Source organism: Geotrypetes seraphini, chromosome 12 (genome assembly GCF_902459505.1).
Source record: "Geotrypetes seraphini chromosome 12, aGeoSer1.1, whole genome shotgun sequence".
NCBI lineage: Eukaryota > Metazoa > Chordata > Amphibia > Gymnophiona > Dermophiidae > Geotrypetes > Geotrypetes seraphini.
In genome coordinates, this window is record NC_047095.1 from 11,999,607 (window position 1) to 12,011,919 (window position 12,313).

At 45.7% G+C, this 12,313-nt stretch overlaps 1 protein-coding gene across 1 annotated transcript in view; it reads left to right on the plus strand.

The window, feature by feature from the left end:
• Positions 1 to 12,313, plus strand: part of COL11A1 (collagen type XI alpha 1 chain) — a 528,076-nt gene that overhangs the window by 330,571 nt on the left and 185,192 nt on the right. The window contains exon 39 of the mRNA XM_033916645.1: positions 3,464 to 3,571. Coding sequence (XP_033772536.1) covers positions 3,464 to 3,571 — 108 coding nt within the window. The remainder of the gene's footprint in view (positions 1 to 3,463; positions 3,572 to 12,313) is intronic.

Below are 12,313 nucleotides of genomic sequence, written 5' to 3' on the forward strand. Positions count from 1 at the left end.
TCTGTTATTCCATCATGCACCTATTAAAGTGCCTTTTCTCACGATGTGGAAATAATAACATAAGTATATCAAATGTAGGATTGAATTTTTCAGACATAAACTTCTTTTCCTCTTAAAATATATTATATTCAGCTTCCCTTTTATGTGTATGCCAAGATATGTAACACACAGGTTCAGATATAAATGATGTATTTTCAAACAATCCTCTACTCGGGAATAATAGGGATAGGAGTAGAGGTAAGTTATAGGAATAGGAGTAGAGATAGGTTATAGAGCTAGTCAGGGACCACTGCTCAGACAATGGGCCTGATGGGCTGCCGCGGGAGCGGACCGTTGGGCGAGATGGACCTCTGGTCTGCCTCAGCTGAAGCAACTTCTTATGTTCTTAATAATTTAACATATCCTCACCACTTCTCAAGTATAACCCGTTTTTCAAACACAACTTTGTCAGAGCTTTTTTTTCAGGCCTCAGTACCACCACTCCACCGCTGTCAAAATTTCTTTAGCAGGAAGAATTACATGAAAGATCCTCACTGGCCCATATTATTCATTTAAATATTTTCACTATTTGTAATACCTTAACTTTCTTTCATAAATATAAAGTGCAAAGTGCTTTATTATTTTATAACTTATCTTTTTAGTTGCTTTTTATATTCAGACCCGGGAGAGACAGACCCGACATGTTTTGCATCAGAATGCTGTTTCAAAGATCTCCCTACAATACAAAATAAGAGCATTAAGAATAACATTTTACATTCAAAACGCTCCTCCCTTATACCAACTCATAACCTACACTTACTGTGGTCGATTTTGTCATCCGACTCCTACTGATTTCAAAGAGCAAGATGGTGGCAGCCTCTTTCTCCTCACTTAAATCTTCCCCTCCAATCATCAGAGCTGATTTCCCCCACGCTTCATTGGGCAACAGCTAGCCAATCAGAGACGCCATTCCACCTCACTGTTCAACCCCCTTGGCTCTACAGTATCAAGCTGATATATCCAGTGCTGTTCTTTTTCATTTAAAGCAGGGGTGTCCAACCTGCGGCCTGAGGGCCGCATGCGGTCCCGTGAAGGATTTTGTGTGGCCCCGGTCGAGGGCAATGCAGTGATTTCCTCTGCTGCCCCTGGGTGTTTACCATCTTGCTGGCTCCCTCCTCTGTCTTATTGCAGCGTTTGCGCATTTGTGCGGCCCCCAGAAACATTTTTTTCAGCCAATGCGGCCCAGGGAAGCCAAAAGGTTGGACACCCCTGATTTAAAGCATTCTCTAGAATCTAGAGAAGGCTTTAAATGAAAAAGAACAGCACTGGATATATCAGCTGAATATAAAAAGCAACAAAAAAGATAAGCTATGAAATAATAAAGCACTTTGCACTTTATATTTATGAAAGAAAGTTAAAGTATTACAAATAGTGAAAATATTTAAATGAATAATATGGGCCAGCGAGGATCCCTCACGTAATTCTTCCCACTAAAGAAATTTTAACAGCGGAGGAGTGATGGTACTGAAGCCCGAAAAAAGCTCTGACAAAGTTGTGTTTGAAGAAGGGGTTATACTCGAGAAGTGGTGAGGATGTGTAAGATATGTAACACAGCATAAACCATAGGCCTCTTCTTCAATTTTAGCCTGCTTCAGTAGATTAATGTTTAATCTAAAGTGATGGTGCCATTAATCAATCCAAATAGTCATGAATTCCAACTGATGAATTGATTTTTCAAGAACTTTAATCAAGTTCTTCTCAAACTGGCACCTTAACATACAAAGATGTACAGCAAAACTATAATACTTTATACCTAGGGTTACTAGATTTCAGTTCAGAAAATCTGGACCCCTTAGACCCGCCCCAGGCTCACCTTATTCCACCCATATCTGCCCCATCACATATTTTACTGAGGAAACCCCCATTTTGAGCAAGTTTTTACAAATTTCTCCATCACAGTCATAAACACTGGTATTTAGTCTATGATGAGAGAAGGTTTATTTCAATTAAAAATGAATGAGCCATTGTGATAAATAAGTATGCAAAGCTGCTCATTAATTTTAAATTTTGTTAACATGCATGCACAAAACTGTCATCACATAGTCTCTGCAAAGAAAATAATTACTCTTCAATAACTTGTCTTTTTCTAGACCTGTTCCAGTACCAAAAAATCACTTGCATGGTTAGCAAGTTTTTATACAAACAAGAACACAAACCTGTTTAAAATCTAAAAAAAAAAAAAAAAAAAAAAAAGAAAGAAAGAAAGAAACTGGCCTTTTTGGCTTTCATTATTTTTAACCCTCTCCCCATCCCCACCTTAACATGTATAGCATTTGATCCCTACTCTTGACTCACCATCCCCTTCATTCATCACTCCTTCATCTCCTGCTCTGCATTCACCACTTTCTCAAATCACCCTCCCCCCAACATTTATCCCCTTATCCTATTCTTCTTGTATCTTTTAGCATCCATCTCCTCTCTTTTCCCACAAATCACTCACAATTCACCTGACTTGTGTTGGAGGATGGTTCTGTCCTCCTCCTCTTTCTCTTCTCTATTGGTAGGGTGGAATCTAGAGTCACATCCCAGAAGCAGAGAAGAGCAGCTGCTGGGTTTATTCCTTTCCCTGTCTCTAATAAACTGACAACCTGCGCAGTGGCGCAGTGAGGGTGAGAGGTGCCCAGGGTGGTGATGCCCCTGCCCTCTTCTCTGCCCCTCACCTCCACATGCTCCTTCCCTGTCCCCTTCTGCCGTGCACGCTGCTTCTCTTCCCCTGTACCTTTGTAACATTCCTGGTGCAAGCAGCAACCCCCAAGCTGCTGTCATGCCAGTGTCAGTTCTTCCTCTGATGTCACTTCCTAGACATGGGTCCAGGTTTTTTTAATTACAGGCTGCAGCAGTAAAAGCTCCGACGCTCATAGAAATCCTTTGAGTGCTGGAGATTTTACCATCGTGGCCTGCGATTTAAAAAAAAACTTAATGTGGCTTCATGAAAGGGGTGATAATTCTTCAAAAGCACTCCTTTAAAAAATAAGAAAAATTATAACTTTGAAAACATGTTGACACACTTGCTCTTTCTCTCTTCAAGAGTGGGGTTAGAATGTGGTGATTTCACAGTGAGAACAATTGAACTTTACTGCCCTTTTATCAAACATGGTTGCTAAGAAACAAATCTTATGGAAATCTTCAGTGCCACAATTTCACAAGACCAGTGGATTAAATGATGAGAAGGCAGACCAGAACAGAGAAAACGCAGAACTTGAATTGAGAGATGAATTGGGGTAAACAGGGTAAGAGACAGAAAGGAACTTTAGAATGAAACTGAGAACATAAAATGAGGGAGAAGAGTTGGCAGATCTGATAGAGATGAAAGGTTGAATATTTGAATATCAGAAAATGCATTTATTTCTGGAGCAAAATAAAATAATCAGCTATTTTTCAAGCTATAGCACTGGGATAAATATATATTTACATTTGCATTCAGGGGCCTACTGGTGAGACTGGTCCAATTGGTGAAAGGGGTCATCCTGGTCCTCCTGGCCCACCTGGTGAACAAGGCCTTCCAGGTGCAGCAGGCAAAGAAGGAGCAAAGGTATGTTCTACTAATAAAAAATTACAAACAATGAACACGTGCATTAGATAAGATAATATTGAATCTAAATGGCAAATGCATATGACAATACAGCTGCCAAAGTGATCAAATCGTGCACTCAGCACTGTTGCTCATACCCTTCATGGTCTAGCGTTGCACAATGATGACACTCAGGCGCTTGTCAACTCAAGTGGAATTTATTTGGCCGCAGCCATAACAGCACAATTACATCAAACTGTTATCAACTGAACATCATAATCAAGCATGAACGGTGATGAACTGTACACTGTAACCGCACTTCAGAAAATGGCATAACACACGATGTACATCACCAGGCAACATATAAGGAACTGATGGTCAGGCGCACAGCATCTGGTTCTCTATCCCGCACAATGTGGGGCGCCGTACAAGCTTCCCCATCTCACCGGACCCTTCCCGTTCAAGGAGGTGTCCCCTCATCAGCTGTACGTTGTTGTGAAGATCATGGCCTGGCCCCCTGCCGTCCAAGCAAGGCGACGTGCCCCATGTCTTAACCACTGTAAAGATGTCAGCCTTCTACCCATATGCTGTGCTTACCTGCCAGACTGGCTGCGACAGTAGTGAAGGGTGGGCGGGAGGGAAGTCACGTCGATCTCCCTGGACCGCCGTCGGGAAAAGGGGCGACCTCCCTTCCGCTTCCCCTTCTTCTCCTAACCCTCCCCCCTCCCATCCCTCGCTGATTGGCGCTTTCCTATCCTCCTCCCTTCCCCCCCCCCCCACCTATCTATTCGCTCCGGCTTCGGCCGATTTGGCCTCGCTCCTCCCTATATGGGATCGGAGCTTGTTCTCAAATCGTGCACTCAGCACTGTTGCTCATACCCTTCATGGTCTAGCGTTGCACAATGATGACACTCAGGCGCTTGTCAACTCAAGTGGAATTTATTTGGCCGCAGCCATAACAGCACAATTACATCAAACTTATCAACTGAACATCATAATCAAGCATGAACGGTGATGAACTGTACACTGTAACCGCACTTCAGAAAATGGCATAACACACGATGTACATCACCGGGCAACATATAAGGAACTGATGGTCAGGCGCACAGCATCTGGCTCTCTATCCCGCACAATGTGGGGCGCCGTACAAGCTTCCCCATCTCACCGGACCCTTCCCGTTCAAGGAGGTGTCCCCTCATCAGCTGTACGTTGTTGTGAAGATCATGGCCTGGCCCCCTGCCGTCCAAGCAAGGCGACGTGCCCCATGTCTTAACCACTGTAAAGATGTCAGCCTTCTACCCATATGCTGTGCTTACCTGCCACTACCCGTGATAGCGAAACCTCGCTTATCGCGGGTTCCCCCCAAGTGTCATGGCTGCGGCCCCGCACCCGGTAACATATGCCAATCTGGATAGAACTGGTGAATATATCTAGCCCGATGTTAATTTTATTTTATTTATTTTTTTTGAGAGTTATCTCCACGGCTGTGTAAGAACTCGCACCTTTTCATACTCACCTGGGTATAATATGCGACCACAATAAGGTAATGTGGGGAAGCCTGCTGGCTGGCTGAGGATAACCATTTGTCTACATTTAACTTGTGAAGCCTGCTGGCTAAGGATAAACTATCAGTCCGCATTTTCTTGAGAAAGTGTACACTGTTCGTGGTCTCTGGCTGAGGATAACAATTTGTCTACATTTTCATACTCACCGGGGTATATCAGACCACATAATATCAGACCACACCGGGGTATAATATCAGACCACATAATATCAGACCACAATAAGGTAGTGAGGGGAAGCCTGCTGGCTAAGGATAAACTATCAGTTCGCATTTTCTTGACAAAGTGTAATGTTCGTGGTCTCTAGCGCCCACGGAACCAAAGTTAAACCAATACCCAAGGTACGTATACCCAGTAACTAACCCCCTGACCCTAAGTATCCCGTCAACCCCCTAATCCCGGAATGTGGGACCAGTCAAAACATAATTTCAAGCGTTGGACCGCTATTGAGGTAATGTAATTATGAAGATCATTCAGCCTCTCTTGAGGTGCAGTAAGCCGAACGTGAAATCCCGTAATGTAAAACATAAGTATGAAGGTCCTTGAGGTACTGTGAACCAAAATGCGAGGCAACATTCATCCCTAACTCTGATGCAAACCGAATAGTAACAGCCATAAACCGAATGTATATCCATGATTTTCTAATTGTAACTTTTGCTACCAATCTAGGGTAAAAACACAGTTGAGGTAATGTCACTTAATTATGAAGGTCCTTCTGCTAAACTATAAGGTAAACGATGCAAACCCCGCAACAAATGTAAGGTGGTGCCGCTCATGCGGTTATGTAACCTAATTAATTTTACTGTTAAAGGCCAATTCTAGGCACCCTACATCATCCATAACCCGAATGTAGACCCAGATTACAAGATCAATAACCCAGATGTTGATGCTCCTTGCTGAGTAGGGGACTCCTTACGTTTTTATGTTCCTGATGGCTGCGAATGTGTCTCCGGTAATAAGGTAATTAACGAGGTGGTAAGTAGCAAGGCCGTGTAGCTGATGAAGAGAGTTGAGTGATGGAAGCAAACAGTTAATAGAGGAGGTACGTACATATCTGTTGTCAGTAGCATCACCCCGTATAAGGGCCCGGTATGATCAAGGAGACCTCGAGGATGGTAAATGAGGGCTCAAAGCCTACATCTGTCTTCCCATTAAAGGTTGTAAGCACGGTGGTAAATGATGATATCATGGCCATGTTGCCGATGAAGAGAGAGTGAGGCACGAAAACAGTTAATACATGAGGTACGTATAAAGTGAGGGCCAGACCACCCTTGCCTGTAGCACCCCGTATATGGGGAAAACTCGAGGAAGCCAAATTTGGGGGCTCAAGGTCTACATCGTAGTCCCCTCTGGCAAAGTAGGAATTCGTAGATGAATGGAGGAAGAAAATGAACCCTGGAGACTAAGAGTCTTATTTCAGAGGGATTGATACAACCTGGATATGGTCCCCTTGATTGTAGGATTCAGGGAGGATGAAAGTCTTGAGTGGTGGACTGTGTAACCCTGGCGTGCTTAAGATGAGGAGCTGCTCCTGGCGCCCAACTCTTACGCCTGCTAACTGGCTAAGGAGGAAATCATTCATGAATGGAGGAGAAACATGATACCCAGGATACGAAGTCTTGTTGAAGAGGAATTGCTAATAAGACTCGTGAAGCGGGCGTGGTTACAGCACATGTGATATCATCCTTTCCTCTGCTAACCAGTAGCAATCTCAGGTGCTGGAGGTAGGTGTGTCGGTGTAGGAGCAGCTTGTGATGACTCACCTGGGACGGACGTCGACCGCACCCCGTGCTGAGGCTGTGCGTCCGTAGGAGCCGGTGCTGCTGTTGTGGCCGTAGAAGCCACCGCTGATGTTGTAGCGCATGTGGTCCTCGTCTGTCTTTGACTCCTAGCCGTGGGCTTTGCAGCACAGCAGTTGTTGATCGTGGCTTACGTTGAGCTGGCATGGCTATAATAAGTACTAAAAGAATAAATACTGTCAGTAACGTTCTACGTGTATTGGAACCCGAGACAGGCCCTAGTATTAGTAAAGCACTCCTTCTGGGATCACATGATGGGATCTAATAGCATATAAGATCCTTTAAATAGCATATAAGAGCCTTAAATAGCATATAATAGCCTTTTAGCATACAAGAGCCTTGCCTTTAAATAGCATACCAGAGCCTTTAAATAGCATACAAGAGCCTTTAAATAGCATATAATATCCTTAAATAGCATATAAGAGCCTTCAAATAGCATACAAGAGCCTTCAAATAGCATACAAGAGCCTTCAAATAGCATATAATCTCCTTAAATAGCATATAAGAGCCTTCAAATAGCATATAAGAGCTTTTGAATAGCCTATAAGAGCAGTTGAATAACCAACAAGAGCCTTAAATAGTATATAAATAGCCTTTAAATAGCATATAAGAGCCTTTAAATAGCATAATAGCCTTATTAGCAGGGCCTTTAAAGGCATATACTAGTCTGAAATAGCATAAATAGCCTGACCTAGGATATAATATAATTGTCTAATAGCATTTAATGAAATAGCATATAATAGCCGTAGATAGGATATAAATGCGTAATAGTATAGCATTTAATCCTCCCCCCTCCCAATCAAATGGCATATAATAGCCGTGGATAGCATATCATTGCGTAATAGCATAGCATGTAATTAAATAGAATATAATAACTGTGGATAGCATATAATTGCGTAATAGTATAGCATTTAATCAAATAGCATGTCCTTCAAAAGCTGTGGATATAATTGCGTAATAGCATAGCATAGCATATAATCAAATAGCATATAATTGGCAAATAGCTAAAATAAGGAAATTTATTTATTTAGTTATATATTATTATTATTATTTTGTAATACCCATTGAGAACTCCTCAGGCAGGCTCAAGCAGAGAGGGGCCACGTGGGTGGTCAACTCTCACTCTGCCGGGCCTCTGCAGAGCCGCAGAAGCTCTCTGCTGGATCCATAGGGAGGACCAGGGCCTACCTTGGCGGCAACCTCTTCGAGAGGGCAGCGGCCCCTAACAGGATTGGCTCCCTCCCCCTAGCGGTCGCTCGGAGAGAGCAAGAGATAATGGCCACTGCGGATGGGCAGACCAGACGGGCCACCTGGCCCCCATTTGCCATCATGTCTCTATGCTTCTGTATCCCGACCTAAGACTCAGCTAAAGAAGAAAAGACTCTTTTAGCTCGTTAAGGAATGCACAGACGGCAAGCTAACAAATTACTTCTTTTAAAACACTCTGAGTTCAACTTTTTAAAGGTTTCCTGTACAGACGCAGAATGCTAGAATTCCCTTGATAAATCAGGTCTTGAGTGTTCAGATGAGCAAATTGCTACAAGTCAGGCAAGCCAAGATTCTTTTGGGGCGAAGGCACGCCGCGAACAGGGCGGCGGAAAGAACAGCCGTGGGGGGCGGGCCGTCCCCCCCTCTCCTCATTGGAAATCGGGACTCGAGCACAGCGCACGCGGCCCGCATAGCAATCGGGGAGCTGAGGACGAACTCCGGCCACGTGGGCGCCACTCAGCCCCCCTCCCCCACTGCAGTCGGCTCTACCATCTAAGTGGCCGCTTGCAGTGTGGCTCAAACCCGGCCACCCGCCTCCCCGAGCGCTCGACGCTCAAACCCGGCCACCCGCCTCCCATAGCGCTCAACGCCCGTGCCTGGCCCGACCCCATATCCCGGCCACGCCGTGACCGCGACCGGCCGCCGCTCTGGCCCGATCCCACCTCCTGGTCACGCCGAGGACCCACGGTGCGCGCCTCCCCCCGGGCTGTACCCTGGCCGACAGCAGCAAGAGAGGCAGGCGCATCCGAGGCGAAGCACGCCGCGCGTGCACCGGAGAGTGCACGCTGGCAGCCGGGCCAAGGGCCGCCCCGACAGGGACCAGACACAGAAAGCCGCGTCCCCACCTCCCCTCCGCTGCCGATGGATGGGGAAATGCTCCCGGCCGCGTGTGCAGCGGCCCAACATCCCAACCCACACTTGGCCCACGGACACTGGAGCCGGAGGCGCCCTGAGGAAGCCCTGCCGACCTCTGGCTCCGCGGGAGCAAGGTGAGAAGAAAACAAATGTTTCAGTAGGGTGAGCGGGAGGGAAGTCACGTCGATCTCCTTGGACCGCCGTCGGGAAAAGGGGCGACCTCCCTTCCGCTTCCCCTTCTTCTCCTAACCCTCCCCCCTCCCATCCCTCGCTGATTGGCGCTTTCCTATCCTCCTCCCTTCCCCCCCCCCCACCTATCTATTCGCTCCGGCTTCGGCCGATTTGGCCTCGCTCCTCCCTATATGGGATCGGAGCTTGTTCTATATATATGCCAACAGCAAGGACCAGCAATTCAGAAAAAAAAAAGAGGCAGAGCTCTTAAATTTATGATTCTAAGTTAGGCTCCTAAAATTGTTGCCTATTTTTAACCAAACTTAAGAGCTTGCATTTTCAGATGAAAATTGATCTCAATTTAGGAGTTTAAGTTATGCATGCATCCCTTATAAATTTAGGCCTGCTATTTGCCTAGATTTCTGACCTTAATTTATGAACTCAGGGCCATATTCTATATATGACGCCTATAAATTGGTGCTGAAAAGGATGCTTAATGCAGGTCTTTAAAATGCTTCTGAAGTTTATAGAATCGTGCTTTGCACCTGTATGCATGACTAGTATTTAGGCACACTCATAGGCCAATGAAAACCAAGCTTAAATCCCTGTGCCTAAGTTGTGTGCAGATCAGCAGATCAGATGACAGTGCGCCTAACTTTTAGGAATGCCCGCAACCTGCCCATGCTCCTCCCCTGGCCATGCCCCCTTTGACATTCATACACTAGAATTTACATGCACCACTTCTTAGAATACCTTATGCTTAGAAAGCTGCGCATGCAAATTCTAATTAGTGCCAATTCATGTTAATTATCAATCATTGCTGCTGATTAGCTTGTTAAACAATTAAAGGCCTCTTTTACAAAGCTGTAGTAGTGATGCTGCCAAGGTAAATGTGCTGAGGCCTATTCAATTCCTATGGGCTTTGGTGCATTTACCACGGCAGCATCACCACCGCTGCTTTGTAAAAGGGTCCCTAAGTTGCTCGCACAAATCGGCTATGCACATAGGTTTGAGCACACAGCTTTGGTTGCACTGTATAGAATCAGACCCTAGCGTGCTTAAAATCATTGCTAAGCTCCTAACTTTATCCCTTCCCTAATTCTACCCCTGTTGTCATTTACTTTTTATGCTGCTAAATTTAGGAGCCTAGTGATATTTTAAGAATAAGGTTGTTAGATGAATGGAATGTGTTTAATTTTGGTATTTATATGATAACATTGATAAATTAATTAATTACTCTGTAATAAAAAGGTTATATCTTACTAGTGTTTAAGCCCGTTACATTAATGGGTGCTAGAGTAGATGTCTGTCTGGTTTTTTTTTTCTTTGTCTCTCTCTCTCTCTTTCTTCTTGGATGCTATCTGTCTGTCATTCTTTCTGTCTGTGTCTCTCCCTGGCCTCCTGTCTGTCTCCCTTTCTTTCTTTCTCTGTCTCACTGGCCTGTATTTCTTTGTTGCGCCATGCCTGCCTGTCTCTCCATGGCCCCCTTCCTATGTCCATAGTGTCCCATCCTATGTCCTTAGTGCCCTCAATGTCTCCTTCCTATGTCCTTACTGCCCTCAGTGCCTCCTATGTCTTTAGTTGGATTACTGCAACTCCCTATTTAATGGAATAACCAAAAAAGATCTCAAGCGCCTCCAACGGGTCCAAAATGCAGCTATCCGCCTCCTACACAGCCTCAACTACCATGATCCCATCTCCCCAGCACTCCGCGCTGAACACTGGCTCCCAATTAACCAACGCTGTGCATTCAAGGCCCTGGCAATAGCACACAAAATAATTTATGCCACCACCCCCTCCTACATAAAATCCAAGCTACCCATCTACATCCCCACCCGCATCCTCCGCTCAGAAACGGAGATACGCCTATGCATTCCCCCCGGAAGGTCCCTCCTCTCAGAAACCGTTCGCAAACGCTCCTACAGCCACTTCATTCCCCAACTATAGAACCAACTCCCCCCTCAACTCAGACTACAGAACTCACTAATGACATTCCGGAAAATGGTAAAGACCCTCCTCTTCAACTAAAGGTCACCCTCAGTATACACCCAACCCCCTTAAACCCCACCTCTACCCTTCTTTCTCCATTCTAAACTTCTGCCTAAATTTCTGTATAGTCCACTCTCAGCCTATACTCAAATAACTTGTATCTAAACTAAACTACTTATATTTAAACTACTGTTCTTAATTTGCTGTATAGTCCCTATATCTAAACTGCTGCACAGTCTTGTATGTCCAAGTATTTAAATCTACTGTATAATCTTGTATGTCCAATTCACTCCATTGTGAATGTTTACTTGTAAACCGTTCTGAGCTACTGGGAGGACGGGATAAAAATCTAAATAAATAAATAAGTGTCCCTTCCTATGTCCTTAGTGCCCCTTCCTATGTCAGTGCCTCCTTCCCATGTCCTTAGTACCCCTTCCTATGTCCTTAGTGGCCCCAGTGCCTCCTTCCCATGTCCTTAGTGCACCCAGTGACTCCTTCCTGTGTCCTTAGTGCCCCCAATGCCTCCTTCCCATGTCCTTATTGCCCCCAGTGCCTCCGTCCTGTATCCTTAGTGCCCCATTGTCTCCGTCCTGTGTCCTTAGTGTCCCCAGTGCCTCCTTCCCATGTCCTTAGTACCCCAGTGTCTCCTTCCCGTGTCCTTATTGCCCCCAGTGCCTCTGTCCTGTGTCCTTAGTTCCCTCAGTACCTCCTATGTCCTTAGTGCCCTCAGTGCCCCTTCCCCCTCACTGCCTTCCAGACTTTGTCCCACCCCCACCCTCCGAAGCTAGCCTGCCTGCCTGCCTCTCTCCCATCCCCATTTGCAATATAATCCTTGAGAAGCATGTTTCCATTTCCTCCCCACCTGCCACTACTGCCGCCGTTCAGCCGGTCCCACTAACCCTCTTATTGCAAGTCGACCGACAGGCCTCCTGGCTCCGGCAGCATCCGCAGGGCTCTGGGTGCGCTGCTTTGCAGTCTGCTGCTGCCCATTGACCCTCCCACCGTGAGATGACCACAAACCTCCCGGCTCCAGCAGCGTCCGCAGTACTCCAAACACGCTGCCTCGCGGCCCTCCACCTCACTGATTTCCTCTGCTAGTGTGGTGGAGGGCCGCGAGG